This window comes from Dermacentor andersoni, chromosome 1 (assembly GCF_023375885.2).
Source record: "Dermacentor andersoni chromosome 1, qqDerAnde1_hic_scaffold, whole genome shotgun sequence".
Classification (NCBI taxonomy): Eukaryota; Metazoa; Arthropoda; class Arachnida; order Ixodida; family Ixodidae; genus Dermacentor; species Dermacentor andersoni.
The window spans coordinates 269,660,193-269,685,061 of NC_092814.1; the positions used below are offsets into that span (position 1 = coordinate 269,660,193).

General features: G+C 47.6%; 1 protein-coding gene and 1 pseudogene across 2 annotated transcripts; both read left to right on the forward strand.

The window, feature by feature from the left end:
* Nucleotides 1-350: 350 nt before the first annotated feature.
* On the forward strand, nt 351-530 carry LOC126548648 (U2 spliceosomal RNA; annotated as a pseudogene).
* A 5,195-nt stretch (nt 531-5,725) lies between these two features.
* On the forward strand, nt 5,726-22,935 carry LOC126548474 (uncharacterized). 2 transcript variants are annotated; one of them, XM_055063540.2, is made up of 6 exons: nt 5,726-5,896; nt 7,298-7,360; nt 14,583-14,713; nt 16,852-17,061; nt 18,916-19,167; nt 22,706-22,935. In XM_055063540.2, exons 1-6 carry the CDS (start codon nt 5,776-5,778, stop codon nt 22,844-22,846), a joined length of 918 nt encoding a protein of 305 aa, XP_054919515.1. In that variant the 5' UTR covers nt 5,726-5,775; the 3' UTR covers nt 22,847-22,935. The 2 variants fall into 2 exon arrangements, with proteins under 2 accessions (XP_054919515.1, XP_050052625.1); XM_050196668.2 differs by lacking the exon at nt 7,298-7,360 and having other exon boundaries at nt 5,728-5,896.
* The last annotated feature ends 1,934 nt before the right edge of the window (nt 22,936-24,869 follow it).

Below are 24,869 nucleotides of genomic sequence, written 5' to 3' on the forward strand. Positions count from 1 at the left end.
GGGTGTGCTGGTTGACACCTACTGCGGTTGCTGCGCGCCCGCACCAACTAAACTGTTCGCGGGCGGCAGCAAAATTTGCAAAGCCAAAAAATAGTCAGAGCATAATAAATCGTAATCCATTCCACTCTGTTAAGGCCAATGACCAGCGAAGCTGATTAGCACACGACACAGAGGCGACATAGAATTTTGAACAAGTGTACAATCTCGTTTGCCGTGATTTTTCTCTACATTCGCGTGCACAACGTCACCGCAGCCCCGAGCGGTGACGTTTCGACGGAAACGGAAGGAAAGGAAAGTAGATACGCAAGCGCTTGGAACGACGACAAAGAGAGGGCGGGGTGAACGTAGAGATGGCTGATGCGGGTCAAAGTTTAGTATCTGTTCTTATCAGCTTAATATCTCATAGGGGTTTTATTTGGACCCAAGATGTTAAGTTAATTTTTTCAAGTTGGCGGAGTTCTTGAATCCTGCTTCACCTCCGCCGCAGGTCGGCTCGTTATTGCACCATCTCCGGGATCGGCCCACGGTTTTTGCACCCGCAGAACAAAAATGCACGCTACCGTAGCCATAAGCATGCTTCACTGTAAGAATTTGGCGGACTGTGGGAATCGAGGTAAGCTAAGCTTTGTACGCTGTTTGCTTTAATTAACGTGGCAGAAATGTTAGACGTTACTTGAATTATGGGGCTGTACGTAATTCAATTAATTTTATAATTGTATGTATACATTTTATACATACATTTGCAAACTGCAACACTTTTCCCTGCGTAGCGAAGAGGCCCCTGTGCCGCGCGACGCTTCTTTCGGGTCTAAGTGTCCTCGACACTGAATGCACATTATGGAGCCATTTTGCTGGCGCGTTTTTACGTGCTCCTTCTGCACACGTGGCCAGCACGCTGTTGAGAAGCCAGCTCCAAGCGCTGTTCAGGCTATGGACGATTGTAATGTTCACACTATGACGCCGCAGCAAGCGACCTCCACAGCCCAGCACCTGCATTTTTGTCGCATAGGAAAGCAAGCACAGCACGTGCCATACGCGAAAGCTACGAAACGCTACCGCGGCGGCACCGGCCTGGGTGGATGGATGGATGTTATCAGCGTCCGTTTTGGAATTGGGCGGTGGGTTGCGCCACCGCGCTGTTGTTAATATATTGCCCAATATACTACCTATCTTAAAAAGAAAAAACAAACAGAAAAGACAAAAAAATTCGCGATGAATTCCCATAACCAAAGTTTCTGAACCCCTATTGTGAACATTGTTATTGTACGCCTCCGTCTATCTCGCTTTATAAGTAAATATCTCGCTTTATAAGTGCGTGTTCTCAGGCATCCTGATCTCGCTTCGAAGAGTAACCAGTCGGTCGTCCCGCCAGCTCCATCTGGTGGTGTTGCAAGAAACCCATCGACGTGCGCGAGAAAGACCGCAGCAGCAGCGCCCATAAAGTTGGGAGAAGAGGCAAAAAAAGCTTCGCTGTAAAACAACACGCACCACTTGACCATTGGCTAGCATCTTCTCCTATGCGAGTAGTTACAGCGCAAGAACTCTTTTTGTGAACACGGATTTTGGATCCTTGTTCTTAGGGCTGCCGAATGTCGAAGAGTGGAGCAAAGTATTTTAGCTAGGTGCTGATAACGTGGAACCTTCGCAAAGCTATGCAGTTCACGCATCCGGGCGCAGTCGCAGCTGTGACGCGCCGTGGGAACATCGTCGAGTTTAGTATCGCAACGACGGTCGCCGAAGCCCACGTGCTGTACTAATGACGCCTCAAGTGCCTGGGTTAAGGGCCAATTTACGCTCGAGCCGCACGCGTGCGATCGCGCGAAAAATTATACGTGTTTCACAATGGTGCACAAATGCTGGTTTACACTGGACCCGTAAATGCAGTGTAAACCGAAATATGTGCACCAGTATGCGACATCTGCAGTTTTTCGCACGACCGCACGCCTGCGGGGATGCGAGCGGTACGACGTGCGGCTCCACCACAAGTCAGCCTCAAGCGGCGTAATCATTATCCTCCACTATGCGTCCGGCTTTTGGACGATGTCTAAAATTAACGATAAGAAGTCACAAAGCCTTACGTAACCGCTTCCGTTCGTGGCAGAAACTGACGATTTATCGTTCATGTAAGCTGGCCCAATGCCTGTATACTCAAGAAGCAACTCGTACGCTAGCGCGGGTCCTAAAAACAAATGCCTACTAATTGCAACAGCGAACATATCTTTAGCGAAGGCTGCCAGTAAGTGATGTACATATATTATAAAAGAAAAGCTTTGAGGCTTCGGCCTCGGGCGGAATGTAATTTGTCCAGACTTCATTCTATCTCTCCAAATCTTGCTTGTTCAGTCAGTTTTTTTTTTCACCTCTGAAAGTTGATACCTATAAGGCAGGTTGATACGATATATATATCTAGCTTTGGGATAAGTTAGAAAGGTTGGAAGCACGTGACTACCCCCACTACATCTTACTCCCTGCCTTTCTTATCTCATATCTCATTAATATATATATATATATATATATATATATATATACATATATAAGTAAGGACTACGGCACCATGAGTGACAAATGATTGACAAAAATACTCATTAACACGTAAAAATGGAAACGACTCAAATGGCTGATTGATATCCCACCTAAGCACCACATTGACGAAAGAAAGCGAATAAAGATGAAGTTCGAGCCCATGCATACTCAGTACAAAGTAAAAATAAATGACATTAAAATAAATAAAAGAAAAGCGAATGAAAGCCCCTCGGCAGTGCTTGGTACCTCTCCTCCTCGGCCTCTGCTTCCGCTCGCGCGCCTGAGAGTCGTGGCGAAGCTCCATATACTCTGCCGCCAAAGGTACAGAGCAGGTTTAGAATGCTGGGTGCCGTAAGTATCCGCGTTGTAGTGACGGCATTTGCAGTGACAGTATTTGAAGTCTGAATTGCTCCTCGTGCACAGGCGGCGCCGCAGAGTCAACGAATCCCCTAATGTCTCTCTGTTTTACATGACAGCCCTATCCCTTAGGTAACTAGACTCCGTACCTTAGGGATCCACATTCAATCTGACGGCAAAGCCTCAGACTCTACACATCTTCTGGGCCAGCAAATAACAGAAGCTACACATATGTTACACCGCATTATTAGTCGTAGAAGAGGCCTACGCGAGCAAGATGTGCTGCGCATAGTACAGGCTGTGGTAATCAGCCGCCTCACCTATCACCTCCTCTATCATAATATCACCTTCACTGAGACTCAGAAGATGGTAGTCCTTCTAGGGAAGGTAGTGAACACGACGCTTGGGTTGCCTTCACATGCTTCCAGACAGCGCCTTCTTCAGCTTGGTATTCACCACATCGTAGGCGAACTTCTCGAGGCTCATCGCGACGGTCAGCTCCAACATCTCAGGTGCAGCCGTCAGGGCTGCGCTATACTCCCTCGTCTTGGCTACCCTGTCTCTGAGACACCCACACACGTCCCACAATATCTCCTTGCTCCTTGCTCCTTCTCTATACGCTAGCGTTCAAGTAGCCTCGATTCCCCGCAATATATGCATACCGAGCGACACGCCGGCCGGAAACGCGCCCGAACTCAGGCCCTGGCACGCATTTTTGGAAATGGCACCACACAGACGCCGCTTCTTTACACTGACGCGGCCCGCTACCCCGGGAGCCGTGCCATGTGTTTAGCTGTAATTGACAACACAGACGCACTTAGGGTGTGTACCACAGTTCTCGCAACGGACAACGGCTCGGCAGAGGAGTAGGGAGCTATTGCTCTGGCCACTGTGCACACCTCGACCCTTCTCGTACATAACACCCCAATCGCCATACTCACGGACTCGCAGGCTGCCTGTCGGGCCTTCGCGTAAGGACTTGTGACTGCGCACACACACAGAATCCTCTCCTCTGTTTCCCCTTCTGCGTTAAACAGGGTACATGTCGTCTGGTCTCGTGGACACGCCTATCTGCATGGTAATGAACGCGTTAATCTGGGCGTCCGAGGTATGACCGGCCGGGCACCGTCGGAAGAGCTGTTCAACCCATACGAAGCAGTGGCTGAGCCCCTACACTTCACCGCGACGCTCGAGTACTACTGGCAAGGCCGCCATAGCTATCTCCCGTCTCACCTTTCGCTTAATAGGGCAGTTGCCGCTGGCTGGCCGCAACTGCAGACCAATTCGTTTCCTTGTCTCCACATGCTATAAATCTTTCATCTCACCCTATACCCTTCCTATTCTCCCTACTGTGGGGCCAATCCCACGGTGTACCACTCCGCATGGGAATGCCCTAATTCTTCGGGTGTTCCTTCTATACCCAGCTCTACCCTTTCCTCTTGGGAGTCGGCGCTGCTCAGCTCAAACCGGCAGGAACAGCAACGGTCATCCAGCGGGCTCCCAAAGTCACGCATGGTAATGGAGCCCTGAACTGAGGGCCCCACTCATCAAGGAAGAATTTCCGACTTGTTTTCCAAATAAAAGTTTATGCTTCCTCTCTGCGTCGGCGTCGTCTGCTTAACCGAACGAACGAGCAGAGCGAATGATGAACGAGCAAACGCGTAGCCCAACGGGGGATTAAAAGCGAAGAGAGCACGAGGAGGAAAGCGAAGGAGAACGCTGCAGTAAAAACATGATGCGGAAACTATGTATGAAAACAAAGCGCTGCATTAGCGGAGGTCTGTTTGCGGTGGCTGCTGTGAATCGCGCCCACGTGTTACACACGCGCTGTCTCTCGCAATATCCTGATTAGCGAGGTACGCTCGTCACGAAAGCTGCCTGCATGGTAATGGCAAAACACGGGGAAGGCGGGAGATGGAAATTCAAGACGATGAGCAAAACGAGAACAAGGTGAAAGCAGGAGTCAACGTTTCGACAAGTCCACTCGTCGAAACGATAGCTCTTGCTTTCACCTTGGTCTCGCTTTGCTCATCGTTCTGCATGGTCCTAGAAATTTGGGGAAAAAAAAATCCCTGGGTTTAATATGTGGTCGAACTGATACGGAATGGTTCCTCCAAAAAGTTCCGTTTTGTGTTCGGTTCTAAGATCGCGGAAATCATACCGGTTCGGTTTGATTAACGTTCGGCTGAAAAGAACGGTTCAGCCTCGGTTGTCGATTCCGTTCGGGTTCGGTTCGAAACCCTAGTTTTATGGGAAGGTCCTCGTCGTCGCGCGTTGGATGTAACACCGCGTAGGGCATCGTGGCCACGACGTTCGCCTCAGAACGCTAGATATATGCGCTTGACTGCCTTCAACAGCCGCGTAACGAGACCAGCGATGGCGTGTCGCGTGTACCCTTGCTGAGAAAGCGCAATAACCATCCAGCTTTCGTCTTCCGTTATACTATCGCCATAATGCATCCTTGAAGCTGCTCCTAAATCGTTGCCGCCACGAACATATTCACACATTGCTCTCGGAATTGAGGTAGCACACAGCCTTCGTTGCTTCGTACAACAAAACATAAAGTAAAATGATATACGTAATTGTGCAACGTTTAAGCTTTCACGCTCTTCATAAGCAGAGTGGTTATCATCGGTACTTGCATCCACTCAGCTTACCATTGCACTCTCTTTGTTTGCATGTAATAGAGGATAAGAAGCATGAAAAGCGTATAGCTGCCGACGCAGAAGCGCACCGGTGACGTAAGAGATGCCCTGAAAACCAACTTTCGCGAGTCATGTAATGCGCATGCGCTCCAGTACTGCAGCTGCGCAAAATGTATTTAAATTCACGCGCTCTCGTGTTCCCGCGCAGTTTGACTAAGGTAATTGACTAAAGGCGGTCACGCGCATAGGTATGGAATCATCGATGCACGCCTCATCGGAGCCAAAGGGCAGGAATGCCCCTGCCCGCGCCGATTCGGTTCGGTCTTTGTCGTGTTACAGCGTCGACGAGAACGTCCTGGAGGTGCTATGGGGTAAGCGTAACAAGGGGCCTTCCGTAATAGCGTGCCGTCTTGTCCTTGCTACCGAAATCGAAATTCTGGAAGGCAAGCAAATTGTAGAGGTTGTCTATTGATTACCTGGGCGGGTAAACGAGTTAACTGTGACTTTTCTTACCCTTTCGGGCCTAATATTACACCCTCACGACGAGCTTAAATTGAGGGAAGAATATAGGTAAATAGCGTGCAAAGTGGATATGCTGGGGCTTGCTAACTTCGGCGGCCGCATGTAGGGAAGAGCACTCATGAACTAAGGTTTAGGCGTTCAGTAAAGATCCGCTAGGTGCCAATATTAATTCGGAATCTTGCACAGCGGCGTCTCTCATAACAAACTGTGCAGTTTTCGGGCGCAAAGGCTAAGGCGAAGTTGGCAAAGCAAGTGAGAATCGCAAAAAGAATTCTGCTGGCTTTTAGTGTGTTCGTACCATCTTCCTGTGAAGTCAATAAAATGCCTGCGCATGTTCCGGTAATATACACGCCTTTACCAGATTGTGTCGTAGTCTCTACCTGTTACTGTTGCCTGTTAGTACCTGTTAACTGGTATCATTTCAAGCTTACATGCCAGCAGAGTGAAGGTCGTAGGATAAGTGTTGCTGTTCTGCGTCGACTAGTACAGTGTAAAGCAATAATGGGTCAACGTGGGCGCGTCACATAAGCTTCCCAACAGCACGTCTGGGGACGAACTTGATATCTACGAGCGCGTACGCAACTGCATTCTTTGCTGCTTCTAACAAGTGCAATTACTGTCGTCGAGACATGGCACTGCGCATACTTGTAGGTGCTCGCAAGAACGGGATTGCATTTTATTTTCCCTCCAAGACTTTTATTAACGTGCGCCCTTGGCACGAGCCTTCCTTAACTCCGCCCCATCGGAATGCGGCTGGTAATCGAATCCACGAATTCGTTCCCAGCAGCGGAAACCCGTAGCCACCAAGATTCCCAGGCAGGTGATGTCCCGTGTATAGCACTGCATTTTTGAACACATGAACGCATTATCATCGGTACTTGCAACCACTCAGCTTACCATTGCACTCTCTTTGTTTGCATGTAATAGAGGATAAGAAGCATGAAAAGCGTATAGCTGCCGACGCAGAAGCGCACCGGTGACGTAAGAGATGCCCTGAAAACCAACTTTGGCTTTATGTCGCCGTTGCGCCGTCTCGTACAGCGCTCAAGCACAGTCACAGTTCGCGGATTCTCCGGTTGCTTTCACGTTTTCGGCTATCGCTTCTCGCGAATTATCAACGTTTCGCCGCTTCTTTGGACGGGCCGGAGCATCCCTTTGTACGCATGCCTTCGTTTGTCAGCTTAGCAATGCAGAGAAATGGGAATTGTAATGCGTTTCTACTTACTGGACATTATCATTTCTCACTATAGTTCATGACTGGTGCACCGCGATCACGGCACGGTCACAAGCCTCGGTTTTCTGGTCCCGTCGTGGTATGTATAAACACACCATCGACAAAAGACAAATCGACCAAAGATTTTACCCAGTTTACTGCCGTCTGCTACGCTGTTCGCTTCACGAGTGCTAGCGCCGTGCCTTTGCATTGTGCGACTCCGCATCGCGCACTGCCACGATAGCGAAGGCACGCAGCTTCACGTATTCGCAATCGTCGCCTCTGGCTCATTTAAAATACCTCGCGTGTGCTAATTCCTTTTTTTTTTAATTCATTTTTTTCGTGCATGAGCGTGTTTTGATAATACGCAGAAAAGCAAACGGTAGGCTGAAGTGTGGGTTCCATTTACATAATGCGAAGCATTCATTATTTGTTGAGAAGTGTTGTATATGCCTAATGTAACTGTTCTGTAGGCAATTGTTATGCACAGATAATAGGCTGTATTGTTTATGTTTATAATACGGAATGTTTGCCATCGCAACAGAACATTGCAAGCCAACTAAAACCCAGTGGCACATACCTAGTCGCTACTGTGGCACATAATTTCAGACTGCAGTATCGCCGGGATCGGCTCACCAAAACAGCACTAGGCTCGCCCGTCATGAAGTGCCTGGACTAGAAAGATGCTTCGCATTTGAACTGATCAGCGCATCGCAGATTACATCTTATTCTACATATGTTAATGCACCACGTTTTCGGAACCAGGACTACGCAGATCTTCAGGATACAAACAGCGTGACATATTACGCATATTGGCACGTGTACTTCTCATTTCCTCGTGGATTGCATTTCCCCGGCTAACAAATTAAAATTACCGCTCAGCGGGAGACGCGCCCGCACGATTGCAACTTACTCGAATGTTACAGCCGATTTTATGTTCTCGCCGAAATTTGTCATCAGATGGTATGCGCGACACGAATTGTGTAGTACTTTCTGGAACGCGCGCGGGCACCAGCGATTACGCTGGAACGCTCGAGTCGTATGTAAAATCCGACGCGCTTGACCCTGTTGCGGCTCGAGGTGGCGTTTGGACCAGGCATCCACCGAGCCCATCGACGAGTACGTCCAGTGTAGGACTGAAGGAAAAACGATTGATTTACACTGGCTCCAGATTAGAAAGCCCACTTCTTCTACAAGAATACTAAACGTCAGAGTTCACATCGGGGCACGGTTGCCCGCCTTGCTGCAAGAAAGGTGCCCGCTTTTAGCACCGTCGACTTTACTAGGTGACTAGACGAGAATCTGGTGGCATGTATCCCGGACAATCGCAACTGTTAAATCGGTCGCAATATCTCGCCCATGACATCGCATCGTTCAGTCGCACACCGCCTCCGATGGTGCTAATCATGCGGAGGCATATTTAGCCAGCGCGCAACACTCTGGGAATTCGAGGACGAAGCCGTTCCCACGATAGCATTCGACGTGTGCCCTTTTCATCATTTGTTCAGGCTGTCAGCTACAGGTACACATAGGCATTTTCTGGACCCGTCGGTGTAAACACTGCGTTCACGTCAGGGTAGGCGCGGAAAGAGGAGTGGGGTTGCCTCGTGGTAATCGTCTAGTCATAGTACTTGGCTGTGTTGAGACTATCAGGGTCGGCCCACACGACATCCGGTGTACACCATTTCGCCCCGTTCTGTCCTTATCTTGCGATAGTTAATGTTCAAGGCGCCAATTAAGCTGAATTGTGCTCACATTTACCATTAACTTCCATCTACTGTCTTGCACGCGGTCGTTTTATTTCGAAGGAAAGTATAGGTTATTATCCCCGGGCATGGTAGTTGTGTCCTGTCGTTGCATATCTCAACTGTCTCGCGGCCAAAGAAACGAGGAAGCATTAAAGAGCACGTACGTCGCATATATATTCAGCACTGTCCTTCCTGGCGCTCGCGATGCGTTTTACAGCGCAGCAGTCTATGGCTACGATCTGGAGAAACACGTGTCCGAGTTGACAAAAACAAACCATGTGGTACGACCCTGATAGTGCAGAACGGGTCTAAGCTCAATGGCACATGCCCCTGTGGAGCCCAGGGACCTGCAACGCGCCCTTGAACTACCCTTGTCACACGTGGGACCCAAATAAATCTCGCAAGGGTTTGAACAGATTTCTCCAATAAATGTTTCGTACAACTTCTTCAGAAGAACTTTAAATATTCTCCTCGCCTACCGCGCAAACGCGCTAGCGCTAATGTTCGCGCCTTCGTCGTTTTCCACAGTTGGCTCTGTTCCCGCTGATAATTCCAGCGTAGAATTTTACTTCTATTTGTCGTCGTAATCGGGAGGCCGCGTTTACGGTGGTATGAGCGTTTCCCTAAGGGGGTATGAGCCATTCAGTGTCTTCTGTGAGGGACACATTTAATAGGCGTTACGCGAATGCGTGTGCATACTTCTACAGCCACGATGACCACAGATTAGGACATGTTCATACCTTTGTTCAATGTTCTGGGTCACCTGTGTCGCGCGCTAAACAGCTTCGCTGGGAATCTCTTTTCAGTGTGGAGTGGCTGATGAATTTGTCTTTCAAGTGCAATTCCGTTTAACTTTGTTGTGCACCTTAATAATTTTCTTAATTTGACGAAGACCAGGTGCAGTACGTATTTGGGATCCCGTAGATATTTGCGTCTGTCCTGTCGCGGCGATGAGTTTTGTTCAATGTGTGCAAAACTATGTGACGTATAAGCTATAGCACTTTAAATCCGTATGACTGGCGCATATCGCTTTAGCGTTTAACGACGACCTTTTGCTGTTCGCCTTTAGACTGAGAGGGTCGTGTTTGATCGTACAGTTACTGTGTGTGAGTTAATTTCACGTCGCGTTCGTCTCGTTCCATGTAGACACGCACCGTGGTACCCGCTACATGTCTCGTACTTGCCTTTCTAAGCTTGGAGAAGGTGCTACGTAAAGGAGTGCGCTGATACCGGGCCGCATGAAGCTGCCACGTTTATGGCACGCCTGATGTCATGCAGGGCTCTGGCAGGAACTTTAGCAGACGACCATGCTAGCAGAGAATCCCGAATTTCAAACTGCCTCACGTGGCATCGGCGCCGCGCCGTTGGCACCTTCGACTGGCGACAGGATGCTGCGACCCTTTCGTTGATTACCCCAGTGTCGCCGACGCCGGCCACAAGCGAAACAGAAAGTGACTCATTTATAACCCACGACACGCATGCTTTCTCATTCATGTGAATGTTGCGCAACGGGCATACTTGAGTTTGGGCTTGTTCGCGCTTCTGCGTCTCGATTGCGAGCATGCCGTCTCATGCGAAACCCGCGTACTTAGACTTTTTCAGATCTGCCCCTGTAGCCTTTTTAAACGCGATCGGAGGTCTAAGACGTCTAACTCATCCCTTGCATTTTGTTTCTCCCCCACCCCTCGTTCGCTAGGCTGTTCTGGTGCTACTTTCAACTGCGGAAAGCGTCAGCACAAGGTGTATACCGGGCGTCCCAGATAACTTGGACCAAGATTTTTTTAAAAGTAGAAGAACTCTGGGAAATTAACTCTCGGCTCTCTTGTCCACAACGGTGAAGCTGCGAACGTTAAGAGAAACCCAGCGCGGTTCTAACGGCTCCACTGTAATCTCTACTAATAGGAGGAAGGCACGCGCCACTGGGTTACTTGGAGTAGCACTGGATGGCGTCGCCTCCGCGGACTGAGGCAAGGGTGCCTTTTATCGTCACTGCTGTTATTGATGTACATGGTGAGGTTGGAGAGGGCGCTAGAAGGAAGTAATATCGGGTTTAATCTTTTATAGAAAAGCAGGCGGGTACATTAGTAGAGCAGCAGCGTCCAGGTTTATTTTATGCGGGGGACATTGTGTTGCTAGTTAACAAGCAGTCTTTTGCAACTTATCCCTGATCTGTGGACAGCATGGCGAGAAGGCTGCTGAGCGCGAGGTCGCGGGATCGATTCCCGGCCATGGCGGCCGCATTTCGATGGGGGCGAAATGCGAAAACACCCGTGTACTTAGATTTAGGTGCACGTTAAAGAACCCCAGGTGGTCGAAATTTCCGAAGTCCTCCACTACGGCGTGCCTCATAATCAGAAAGTGGTTTTGGCACGTAAAACCCCATAATTTAATTTTTTAGGAAGGCGAGAATTTCGGTTTGAAATTTAGCGTTACAAGATCGGGTGTTATGGTGTTCAATGAAATCTGTGAACAGACAGTGGCATTACAGGGCCAGGAAATACCTCGGGTAAAAGAATATAAATATCTTTGTATATTGATAAACGAAGGCAATAAATATATGGAAACAAAGGAATAGAACAGTAAAGCGGACGAGAAATGCAGCCATGATGAAGCGCAGAGCGCCATGGGGATTAATCAAGACTAGCGCAAATAACAGGGACACAGACAGAGAAGACGACAGGACGAGCGCCATTAGCGATCGTCCTGTCGTCTTCTCTGTCTGTGTCCCTGTTATTTGCGCTAGTCTTTTGATTAATGATTCCACACCAACTAGCCCAGCTTTCTGCCTTGATCGCCATGGGGATACCATAGGTACGAGGTGCTCCGGGGTATGCGGAAAGGTGTAATATGGTTCCAAGACTTGCTTTTGGTAATGCGGTTGTTTGTTTGAAATCAGGCGTACAATCGGGACTCGATTGCAACCAAAGGTAAGTGGCAAGGTAAGTGGGACGCCTCGCATTGGGCGGTCACGGGAAGACTACAAATGAAGCTGGGCAGGGTGATATGGGCTGGAGAAGTTTTGAAGGGAGGGAAGCGCACAGTAAAATTGCTAATGAAGAACGACTGAGAAATATGGAAGTAAGTAAATGGGCTGGGAGAGTGTTCAGGTATTTGTACAGGAAAACCATTCCTTCACAGTGGAGGAAAAGAACTACGAAGCTTGGCAGCAAGTGTGCGGCCTGTAGGGGCGAGTAACGCGGCAACAAAAGAAGTTAACTAAATTATGGGGTTTTACGTGCCAAAACCACTTTCTGATTATGAGGCACACCGTAGTGGAGGACTCCGGAAATTTCGATCACCTGGGGTTCTTTAACGTGCACCTAAATCTAAGTACACGGGTGTTTTCGCATTTCGCCCCCATCACAAAAAAGTTAAGCCGAAAGTCGGAGAGGCTTAAATAATCTCATGGGTAGCCGCAGTGGAAAAACGACCTGCCATGATTAACTAAAGAAATGACTAAATCGGGAAAGAAAACATTTATAACTCAATGGGCAGCTTATTAGTTTTCGAAGAGATATCAGGATGCCTTAGAACGCGGACCTATAAAGCGAGATATAAGAAGGAAGCATGTGCTTGCTGCGGTAAAGCTAGGGAAACGATGGCGCATGTTTTATTAGAATGTGAAGATATTTGCCAAGCGGTCGATTTAGGCACCACTGGACTCCTCGAAGATCTTGTGTTAAGCGAGAGCAGAGGATGCTGACCAGAGTGCAGCTAGCGTCTTGCGTTGGCCTGAGTCTCTTTTCCCAAATGCCGAATTTCGCCCGGAACAGGGCCAGTTTTCTCTGCAACCAACTTGACTGAGCCATACAAGGTTTCTGTAGCTGCGGCTTGTAAGAGTTCGGGTCGGGCATGTAATCGGAGGTAGCTGGCCCATGCCGTCGTCCGACTCACCCACGCTAAGGACGTTGTTGAAGAGAAGAACGTGTTATTATCGAGAACGAGGAGCGCAGGATTTATTTACAATATCTACATAAAGGGTGGAGAGCGTTACATTTCATCAGTCTAGCATTACTGAAAACGAAGCACACCGAAGATCCGAAAACGGCTGCTTAAACCCTCTTTCCTCTGTGCCGTCCAACCTTCGTCGAATCGGAGCGTTCAGTCGTCGAAGGATCCGCCTTTGAGTGCGAGGGCTCACTTCCGCACTTTCACTGCAAACACCGAACGGAGTGGGGCCTCGTAGACAGGGGTTGTCACGCTTGACTCAAGCTGGCGCGTATGTCCAGCGACCGGAGTCCGAGGGGGAGCGCCGTATGACTCCCTTTTCAGGGAGTCTTCCTCCTCCAATTGGTCCGTGAAGGCGACAGTGAACCAGCTAACAATACTCGGTCTGTCAAACGTGTCTAGCCTTACTGGCGGCGTAGAGCTGTCCGAAGAGGGCGTATTGTTGGCTTCACGAAACGCTTCGTCGCGGCGGGGCCGGAGACAGCTGTAGGTCACCACCCCCGCTGGCCGACCGAAACAGGCTCGTATGGTCTTCTTGGCTATCACGCGCCTGCTCGTCGCCCGCTCGAGCCCCCGAAGGCGGATTGGGGACCCTCGAGAGTTTAAGTTCTTTGGGTTGACGCGAACGCAATGTCCCAAGCCTGCCTTGCGTTCTGCGCATGTTGAGTTGGGGCTCGCTGTCTTCTTGGGGCTCGCTGTCTTCTTGGGGCTCGCTGTCTTCTTGGGGCTCGCTGTCTTCTTGGGGCTCGCTGTCTTCTTGGGGCTCGCTGTCTTCTTGGGGCTCGCTGTCTTCTTGGGGCTCGCTGTCTTCTTGGGGCCGCAATTCTAAAACTCCAATTCTACCACAGCTTCGCTTGCCAACCATCTTCACGGCAGCGTAGATCGGAGCCGAATTTTTTGATATTTTTGCGGGATTTGTTTTTATCGGCAAAGACAACCAGGTAAGTTTTAGCAAGCAGGCAATGCATGCATCCGCGGTTATCTGATGCGCTCTACAACTTTAGAATTGACATGTTAGATTCCCGCAATAATAAGAGTAGACCAGATAATTTAAAACAACATTCAGTGACTAAAACAATACTGCTCAGTACACACGACTACTGCTTATATGTAGTCGGTACGATTTCTTTAGCGCTTTTGGTTTTGAAAAAACCTTGGTCCAAGTTAACTGCGCCACCCGGTATATGCTGGTTCCATTGAATTCTGAGGTATTATGTGCCAAAACCACGGCCTAATTATGAAGCGCGCTTTAGTGGTGGGACTCCGAATTACTTTCGCCTATCAGGGGAGGGGATCCTTAACGTGCCCCCAATGCACGGGGCAAAGACAGGCTGGTACAATCGTAAATCGGGTACCATCGCAATTAGCATGATTGCACCTGTAACATGGCAGCCATTGTGATAATGCCGCTTCTTTGCGTCAGTGTTCTGGACAGTATTGACGGAAGCTATAATTTTCCGTTATGTTGCTGTACTTGCGATTATGTATTTTTGCTGTTAACCTAATTTTTATAGACTTGTATTTGACCCCCCGCCCCTTACACAATGCTTTTGTTGCGGCCTGCAAGGTGTATGTAAATACAATAATTGTTTTCACCCAGTCCATCTGTTCACTGCTTGTCTGCAGACGAGGGAGTCGACATGGACGAGCTCCTCGAGTTCTCTTTCGACCAGATCGACAAGCTCGCAGAACGCAGGGGAAAGACGATCGCCACCACCGAGAAGTTGCGTCTTTGGGAGTATGTGCAGCAGATGAGGGTACGTGCGCATAAGTATCGTGTACTCGAGCGTCGATCACCATTGAGGATGAATATCGAAGATGCGAACTGAATTTATAATCATTGGGCATCGCAATCTATAGTTTACTCTCTGAAAAAAAAAAGTTTACCCCTTTTGGGGCTTATCTTGTCCCACAACGATAAGTCATCTGCCTTGCTTGCGTTTCATCTCTTGAAAACTCGGCGCTCGCTACCGTCCTGTAGAGAATGCTGTGTAAAGCCGATAACGTGCAAGCCGTTCGTGACTAGGCAGTACCGGGCTCGTAGCGTTAAAGAAAGGAAATGTGGGGTGGACAGGTGATGATTGTTTTGGGGAAAATACAACCCAAACGGTACAAACTTTTGCTGGTGTACAGCTATATGTGATGGCTTCCATTCCACCATCAACCTGGTTCAAATATGATTGCTTTACAGGTGGTATATATCCGTGAAGCCTCATTCAAAGTGCGGAATGTTTGCCGGGTATTTTAACGATGACGCATGGAATCGGTGCGTTGGTGAAAATGTTCTGGCACACCTTTTCGTCTATTGTTTCATATAAAAGTGGTCGATAGTGGCTCCGTGCAGCTTTCATGAGCTACTTCGAGTATTAATTCCACCAGCTGGTGTGGTAAGTTCTCGATCAGTGTACTACTAATTACCCTCGATTTCTTTTTTTTTGCATCCACGTAGCCTCAAGGGCGCTTTATGATAAGTATGACCGTTCCTCACGAATAAGTGATTCTTGAGGATGTTTCGAAAACAATAATCGACGATGATGCTTTTCACGAGCACCGGTGCTGCTCTTAACGAGTGATGTGCCCTTGTGAATAAATGTCTGCAGACAACGTAATTGTTCATTTCTGGCTCCTCCGTGTAATCAGCCCTCGGGTGCTTGTATACCACATTGCATCGAACACTCGCACTTGCATTGTATAGCACTCGACTACCTGCTGCATTTTTGCGCTGCGCAACATTTTTTTTTTTGTTCGTAGTATCCTTGTCTTTCCTACATTTACTCGAGTTTCTAGATATTGTTTATGCAGACTCATTCCCTTCGCTCTTGTATTTTGTTGAGATTTGATAGTGGACTTGGTCCGTTGCTGTCAGCTCATTGCCATGAGCTCTTCCTTCAGGTAGCTTTCAGCAATTGGCTGTCTACAAAAGCGACTGATCTGTCAGCGATTCCGTTCTCTAGCTCTGCACTTCCGGGGGAACGAGGGAAGAAGTTCGAAAGGCGGTAAACGACCCTTTGTCAATCTTTATCAGCCTACTCCATTGCCACAAACGCTATCCCAAGGACGAGTTTCACGCTCTGCTGTATTCTCAAAAGCGTGCTCAATATTTAGGTGCTTTGTGGCTTGGGTACCTAAAGTAGCATAGACGCATTGTGCTTGATTTAAAAACTTTGCCCATGTGCTGTCTACTCTCTGAATGCGTTCGCTTTCTTCAGGGTACTTTATATGGCAGCACGTTAGTCTGCAATTTACAAGGTGTTTCGGATAACTTTTACTTCCTTTTGCCGCAGCAACATACATTTTAATATCGCTCTAGTTTGTATTATTTCTTAGGTACAATCTTTTCAACCTAAAGAATTCAGCGATTGATTTGAAGACGTCCTTCAATTCTCGAGATACAAAGTGTTCGTACTCACATCCAGCCTTTCAAAAAGCTAAAGCTGGTGATTTTCGAGGCGCTAATTAGGCAAGTTAGGCTTAAAAGTGCAACTGGCCTGCTGCTGGTAGTCATCAGTGTGTCATAGTTTTCGTCTTGACGCGCCACGGAAACATGAGCGAGCTATCTGTGCAGCCGCGGTCTTCCTTGTCGGACACGTTGAATGCACTCGCTTTCTGTTAGTGAACGTAATTGTTATATGGTTAAGCTCACTAGAAGTGTACAGGCACTATGATTGTAGTCAGATTTTAAATGTCGCCAAAAAGAAAAAAAAGAAACCCACTGATAGAAGTTCACTATATCGGAGGAAATAGCCTATTTCATAACCTTTATAACTTCAATTGTATCTTCTGAAACACCCTCTGCATCTACAATAACACGTGGCAACTACAATGTGACGGCTTATTTTCATGATTCATAGTCGCGAGCACAGTGGACGCTTTATTTTTTCCTGCACCTTCACAGCGTGAGCAGCCTTACTGGGTAACCAAGGAGTCTGTGCCCTGGGACGAAATTCAGGCCAAGTATTCACTTCCCAGTCGGTCTCTGTCGTCCGGCTCCTTCCATTCTCACCTGGAGCTCTCGGGGACTGGACTTGCCACGCCCCCACCTTTGCTCTACTCCCTGAGCAAACCCCTGCCACCAACTTGTTCTCGTGCTACAGCCGCCAATGAGGCGAGTCTTTGCATCACATTTATCTGCACTAAAAGCTCACCGGGGTATGCACCTGCAGGCCGGTAACTTTAGTCGGCTCCTTCACTGCGCCGTTATCGCGACTTTTGGTCAGTGAATTACGCAATACCTCTTGCGCCTGGACTTTCTTTCCTTTCCCGTTAATTTCCCTCTTCAACATTGCAGACATACTCAATGAGGCTCTGTGGTCGAAAAGAATGTTTTTAGAAATTACAACAAATATGGAAGATCCCACGCGTCTGTTCAAATCGGTGAATTAGCGAACGATATTTCACCTTTATCGAAATGCAATTACTTCTGTGTAGCTCACCGTCCTTCACTCAATGCACGTTGTGGTCCCATTTCATTCATTTCTACTTTTCTCTGCACCAAGGTGCTTTCCTTGCCGATTTCACCTGTTGCGTATAGTTCTACTCGTGTATTCGGCCACCTGTTCACCCATTGTCACCTACATACGGCGATATGATTCAATAATGCTCCCATTTGCACATGCCAACTTGCACAAACCCAATCGCCGAAGTTGCTGTATTCTCGGCAAGGCATCGCGAAGCACAAAATTAAATGAAGCTTCACTTTCACTAGTTTAGCTTCAAAAGTACTGTAACAACGGAAAGGGTGAAAAGGGTATTGCAGGGCCTATTTGTGAACAGAAACCGTAATAACGGTCGCTCCTAATTAGAGAATACGTTTTTATCGCGGTCTCTCTCCATATTACGGGTACTTATTTTCACAGCACTTCATGTAGTTAACTGCGGATGCACGCAGCCCGCTTGTATGTGCATCCTACGTCGATAAAGAAGCCTGGCGGGAACCTTCAGCGTTTGCTGTTATCTAGTCCGGTGCGGTGCGCTGGCGGGAAAGGTGGGCCTTCCCGGACGAAGCGGTGATGCCGCGAATACTCGGGCAGAATTATGCGTCATTGGTGGCGCTTGTGTATCGTCGCACCTTTTAGGACGTCCTGACCAGCAACTGACATTCGATGGTCGCACAGGCCTACGCATACATAACAAAAGTTCACTGATGATTACGAAACTTAATAACGCGAAATTTGAGCGCAACTGTATACGTGTTCACTTCGCGATATAATGGCTGGCACTGACAAGGTCCCATGCGGCACGTTGCACACGGGGCGAGGTGTGGTGCGACTGCCTCGCTAATCATGCCGCGTGGGCGCGATTCACAGGATCCGCCGCTCATGCAACGCTTTGTTTCTATGCAGACGACGCAGGCTACTCTGGCGCCATCTCATAGCCATCGTCGCCGTAAAACCCGCCGTTCTTGCCACTACGCTTTTCTCGCGCTATCACCATATCATCCTCAGTTTTCTTCCTTATGCTTCCGCTGCATCCTCCTCCTGCGCTTTCCTCCTCGCACTCTTTTCGGTATGCTCGTCTTTCATCTCGCGATGTGCTCGTTCCGTCGGTTAGATGCTGCGAAAGCTTCCTAATATTTTCCAGAATACCAGGGTTTATTGGTAGTTACCTTGCTTTAGTTGATGCCGCTCCTTTCATTATATTTCGGATGGTATACACATGCTAGTTGCAAAAATACTCATGCCTACACATGGCGAGTCCGTCTTATAGGGTGCTCTTTCATACCTATTGCAGGTGAAAAGTCATTCTTACTCTAATATTACTTGTACTCACTTCTCTGGGACTTCCAAGGTTCTTGAAATGTACTCACAATGACGTTGTAACGCTGAAACAGCACTACAGAGCCCTAATTAAGTGGGCTGTGTCATTTAGTGACACGGCGAGCCCCTGTAGTTTTACTTTCCTATTTAATTCCTCCTAATATTTCTTGTCTTCAGCTAATGGCAACTTTCTCTCTTGCCAGAACTCGTCGCAGCCCTCGAACCAGCAGAAATGCGATCCGAACGAACGCTTCACACTGTCCGAGCAGTGGGACGCTGGTTCACCACACCGGGGTCATGTTTCGGCAACGGGTTTCAAGAAAAAGCAAGGCTGGCAACGACTCCTGGGGAAGGTTTTTCATCAGAAACACAAGGATCCTTCGAAAGACGACGGCAGTGGCGAATTCGCCTCCTTCTTTGCGGGTGTCGCCGACTCCTCTAGCCCTTGTTCGGTGGTATGGTTGAGCGCTGTTGAGCTCTAATATTTCTTTCATTTTCGTCTGACCCTTCCCAACTGTGCAGCAACTAAAAATACCTCGGGTTAACCTGCCGGCCTTTCCGCATATTCTATCTCTCATAATTTGTCGTACCGCCTTAATTTATGGGGTCTAAAAACTCCACGACAACGTCGAAAACGCGAACTAGTGCACGTCCTATCTTCTTGCACATTCTCGAAATTGCAGTGTTTCTTAGCTTTCATAGCGATTCCGTCAGTGTTGGGGGAACCTAGTTGAACTCTTCGTCGTGTCCTTGTAAACGAACACGACATCATTAATAAAGCGTATAAAGGACGAGCCCTCCTCCACAATGCAAGTCGGCAGGACGAGTGCTGCACTTGCTACGTGCCTTTTTCTGTAGCATCTTGTAGCACTATATGCGAATACGCCCATCTGAACACGGTGACCTGTTGAGGGTCTTCGTGCGTGCACGTGGTTAGCGCTCGCAGCCCGCGTTAGCCGAATGTCGTCGAATTACGCATATGTATCATTTCTACCCAAAAGTGCGGAGAAATAAAAACCTGATCGTGCAGTCCTACTTACGGCATCTTATGTGGGGCACTTCCCTCTCTGTTGACAGCCTCCTTTTCGTACGCATTGTGTATATACAGAACCGTCATTTCTGAGTTGAATAGCCTCATTGGTACTTCAATTACATTTCATTCACTTCACAGCGGACAATTGTATACACCTTTTAAGCGCCGACCTGCGTCTGTGAAAATGAAAGCATAGTGCTTCTAAAGCTCCCGAGCAGTGTAAAAATTAATACTTTCGAACCCTACGTTTGTCTCCGTAAACCGCACAGCATTTATGGATTTCGCGTATTACCCACTGTATTAGGGTCGTCGATTTAAGGCACTCCAGCTGTAGACGTCCTGGGCTCCGTCTGCTTTTGACGCGCTGGATGTAATGACAAGAGTTGAGCAATTCAGTATAATGTAATTTCAACACGCAGTGGAAGTTGCCGCTAATCAGAGGTTGGGGACTTCTCTTATTTGTAGGGGGCCATCAATCTTGCGTTCATCATTAATATGCGTGATAGACAGTGGGTGCAATAACAAAACTCAGCACCCGTGGCAACAAAAGCCTGAAGCAGCGCATGTAGTGTGCCATGCCAATCCAACTTAAGGATGTTGCTGCTTCGTTGGCTGCTTCATTCTATGTAATGTAGGGTGTCGCATAAGCATTGCCAAGGTGCCTTGCCAATTTCGGTAACGTGCAATGCGCATTCATTTGCATTTAATATGCGAAGTTGTTATTCTGTACGGGTTTCTAATGCAATTACTCCTGTATTATAGACGGCTGAGTGTAATGTCTTTTACGTTGTCGGCGGCTGAGTACAATTTCTGATGGCATTTAGTAGTTGCACGCTTTTTTTCTATCTCCGTACTCGCTCTGCTGCCTTTTGATCTTTTTTGACTATAAACTGAACAGCTTCTTTCTGTGTGCATTCTGGTAGAAACCCAATATACAGAGTCCGAACATGCGTTATCGCATGTATCTGCAGTCGCTGAGGGAAAAGAAAATATTTTGAGACATGCGGCATGAGCAGCGATGTGGAAAGTTAGGCTAGCTGGTGATTGATCATCATACCTTGCTGGTGAAGCAGCGCACTGACACGGACACAGAAGACACACAAGACGACACTCGCTGCACTCGCAACTATTTTATTTCAGAACACATACTTCATATTTATATACCTGCGCACCCTCAGGCGTCAAAGAAAACCAAGGCAAGATTAAAGGCATTTTTAACAATCATTTGTCCGCGCATACTCGGCCGTCAAAGAAATGTCACCTATCTATCATGGTGTGCGATCCTATCGCATTTGTTGCACCCCTAACAAACATTTTTTTACACAATATTTTTCCTTTAATTTACTTCCAAAAAAAGGCAACCTCACCATGGCTTAATGTACAGATGGCTGACTGATACAACCCTCTCCCCTCTTGTGAATGTGAAAGGCTTCGATTGTTTCCCTGGTCAGCTGATCCTTATGGTGCGATAAAACTGTAGTCATTGTAAAGCGGCCAGCACCCATGTTGTGAGCAGCGCCCTTTAATGTGGGAATGAGTGTTTCTCGCCAGTGATTTTTTTTTTTTTGTGTTCCAAAAGTCTTGTGTTTACGCACAGACTCTTTTGGCCGATGTATACTTTCCTTGAAGGAAAAAACCAGTAAAAAAATACAAAGGACAAGAGGAGAGGTTCACACCACAACGACTGGACTATCAGTCGTATGTACCAACTGGTATGCACCAACTGGCCCAGATTTCAACCCTTCTGCAAAGTATACTTTCCCACACGATATGGGCAAACAGTAGACAACGGACGACCTGTACTCTGCAATTTTTTTTCCTTATGCTTGACCGTGCCCTTAAAACCACTTACTTTTGTTTTTGTTGAAACTCTACGATCCAGTCCGGCACATATTTTTCCGAATTTGTTAGGCGCTGCCACACTACTCGTAGACCATATCTGCCACCTACGTTTTTAAAGTTATGCGTAATTTTTTTCAGCGCCTAACAAACTCGGAGAAATAAGTGCCGAACTGGATCGTAGAGTACAGGTCGTCCGTTGTCTACTGTTTGCCCATATCGTGTGGAAAAGTATACATCGGCCAAACGGGTCGGTGTGTAAACACAAGACTTTTGGAATACAAAAAATCACTGGGGGGAAACACTCATTCCCACATTAAAGGGCATGCTCACAACATAGGTGCTGGCCGCATTACAATGACACTAGTTTTATCGCACCATAAGGATCAGCTGACCAGGGGAATAATCGAAGCCTTTCACAACAGGAGAGAGGGTTGTATCAGTCAGCCATCTGTACATCTCAGCCATGGTGAGGTTGCCTTTCTGGAAGTAAATTAAAGGAAAAGTATTGTGTAAAGAAATTTTCGTTAGGGGTGCAACAAATACGATAGAATTGCACACCATGATAGATAGGTGCCATATCTTTGACGCCCGAGCATGCGTGGACATACCATTTTTTTAAAAATTCCTTTAATCTTGCCTTGATTTTCTTTGACGCCTGAGGGTGCGTAGGTATATAAATATGAAGTATGTGTTCTGAAATAAAATAGTTGCGAGTGTCGTCTTGTGTCTTAACTGTGTCCGTGTCAGTGCGCTGCTTCACCAGCAAGGTATGATGATGAGCAGCGACATCACACGTTCACTGCAGGTCTCCAACACGCCCACGAGACCTCTTTCCGGTCTTCAAAGTGATTCGGTGGCCACTCGTCAACAAAATTGATCGCGAGTGAAGAGTGTCCCCCATCGTATGGATGCAGGTGAAATAACTGTCTGCCAAAGGAAGCAATCGTAGGGAACGGCCTCGGTACTCATGCCTTCGGCATGTTCGTAACCTCGAGCAGCGGCGCAAGTCGCGCTGTCGCCGTTTCGGTCGCTTTAAGTAATCGTTTCTTTTTTTTACGACTGCTCAGAAATGCGGTTTGATAATTAATACCATGCGACTTCTGCCCTTGTCTTCTCAGAGCCATGAAGAGGGATTACAGTCTCCACTCAAGGGACCTGAGAAGAAACGCCCGACAGGATTCCTCCGACGGTCTCTGCGCAGGGTAGCCACGGCTACGCGGAAACGTGATTCGCGTGACGTTGTCAAGACCGATATTTAGGGCATGCTGTAAGCGTTTTATTTCAGTTTATTTTAGTTCTGACGAATTTATCGCTTCCTCTGTGCGAATAAATGATTAATTCCCGGCTATGTATAATGCCCTGTCTTTATTTCCACGCTATAGAGATATTCGTGAAATCTGGGAAGAAAAAAACCTGGTCCAACGACAAATACCAGCTGATAATCGGATAGCGGAAGTGGAAGACAGCGGATAATCGTCGAGAACACGAGTGTTTGGGTAGGGGTTTGTGACAACCAGAAACATTGAATGTAGTACGGAGCGTTATATAATCGAACGTTGTTTAAGTGACAAGTTCATTATCCAATCACTGTTCGGTATCTGCAAAATATAACTGTGCTAAGGCACCGTTATATTCAGTGTCATTTTTAATCGGGGCTGCGTTCCTGTTTTTGTGGTATGCGCGCAGTCGCCGCATCGTCTCATGTAATCTCAGATAGCGGTGGTGTATTCTGTTTTGTTGTAGTCTGGTAGTTACCTGCAATAGTTCTTTCTGCAGAATATTATTTGCGACCCGCCGTGGTTGCTCAGTGGCTATGGTGTTAGGCTGCTGAGCACGAGGTCGCGGGATCGAATCCCGGCCACGGCGGCCGCATTTCGATGGGGGCGAAATGCGAAAACACCCGTGTACTTAGATTTAGGTGCACGTTAAAGAACCCCGGGTGGTCGAAATTTCCGGAGTCCCCCACTACGGCGTGCCTCATAATCAGAAAGTGGTTTTGGCACGTAAAACCCCATAATTTAATTAATATTATTTGGAGTAGTAGGCATCGGGCACGTGGCAATATCTCCTATTCTATGATTAACAAAATTATCTTATCCGTGACGTCAACGTTTTCTTTATTGATTGCGGCATCAATACCGATGAGCGCTTCCGGCGTAATCGTCGCTCCTGAGCCTAGCACCAGTTCGGAAATAAGCGTGTTCCAATTCGCGGTTATGTACAGCGTTGTATATTGAAGGGTCTGTGGGGAAGTGCATGGAGGCTGATGCCAAAGTGGTGCTAGGGTTTACTCCTTTCATATATTTATATGCACGCCTTGAGTGTTCAGTAGCTTCAATTGTGCAAGTATTTACTGTAGTTTTTTTTTTTTTGTTGGCAAGCCAAGGAACTCATCGGACAATTACTGACGTTTGATATCGAAAAGAAAAGTAACCTTTTTGGCACTTTCCTCGCACATTGCTGACATGGGTCAGCACTTGTTTATAAGGATTGTTAATGTTTATCTTGATACAAGTACATGAAATTTTTTACAGCCTTGTAAACTGTCTGAATGAGAAGCAAACATCTATATACAGCAGCGCTTAACGGTTCAACATTACATCACCTTAATGCGTGCAACACAATTAATCGCTCAGGCTTTCCTATGTCGACAATGAGGGTACAAAATTAGGAGCGTCGTGGTGAATTCGAATAATACTCAATTTCCAAATCGCGGCGTGCAGCATTGCCTACAGTACCCGATCGCGCTCTTACCACTGCCTTGGGGCGTCAAAGAAACGGATAGTCAACAGCAAACTCCGAAACACCCGTTTGTATGAGCTTACCGAGTTCGATTTTGCTTAAGGGATTTGGTTTTTTTCCTGCATTCAAACTCTTGCTACTCCCGCGCACTACGTTCCGCTCGTTTGCGGGCGAGCGGCGATGATGCAGACGTGCAGTCTCGGAGGGCATGTAAAACCACGCAGTAATTTATTCTAAAGTTGTACCAAGTTATACAGCACCTAGTGAAACTCGATACTTGCACATCGCTTAATGATCGGTTCAGTACCGCGAGTCAGAGATGGCGCCAACGAACAGTCATTATTGCTCTTGCTATAGATACTTTAAATAAGGCCCGTAGATTTCCGTAACTGAGAAAATGGTGGTTGGGCGGTGTGTGTGCAGGTTGTGCGATGATCGGACGCGACATACTATGGGAAAATTACGGAGCATAGTTCCCTGCTTCACGCCAGCATATAAGTGTAAGCCCAAGGCAAACTTGGAACTCTCTCGACCCACAAA

Excerpts from the sequence above, each read along its gene's own strand:
- LOC126548474 (XM_055063540.2), top strand. The coding sequence starts at position 5,776 with ATGGAATCATCGATGCACGCCTCATCGGAGCCAAAGGGCAGGAATGCC. Across the intron at positions 7,361-14,582 it reads GGTTTTCTGGTCCCGTCGTG|ACGAGGGAGTCGACATGGAC; the intron begins GTATGTATAAAC and ends GCTTGTCTGCAG. Across the intron at positions 19,168-22,705 it reads CCTCTAGCCCTTGTTCGGTG|AGCCATGAAGAGGGATTACA; the intron begins GTATGGTTGAGC and ends TTGTCTTCTCAG.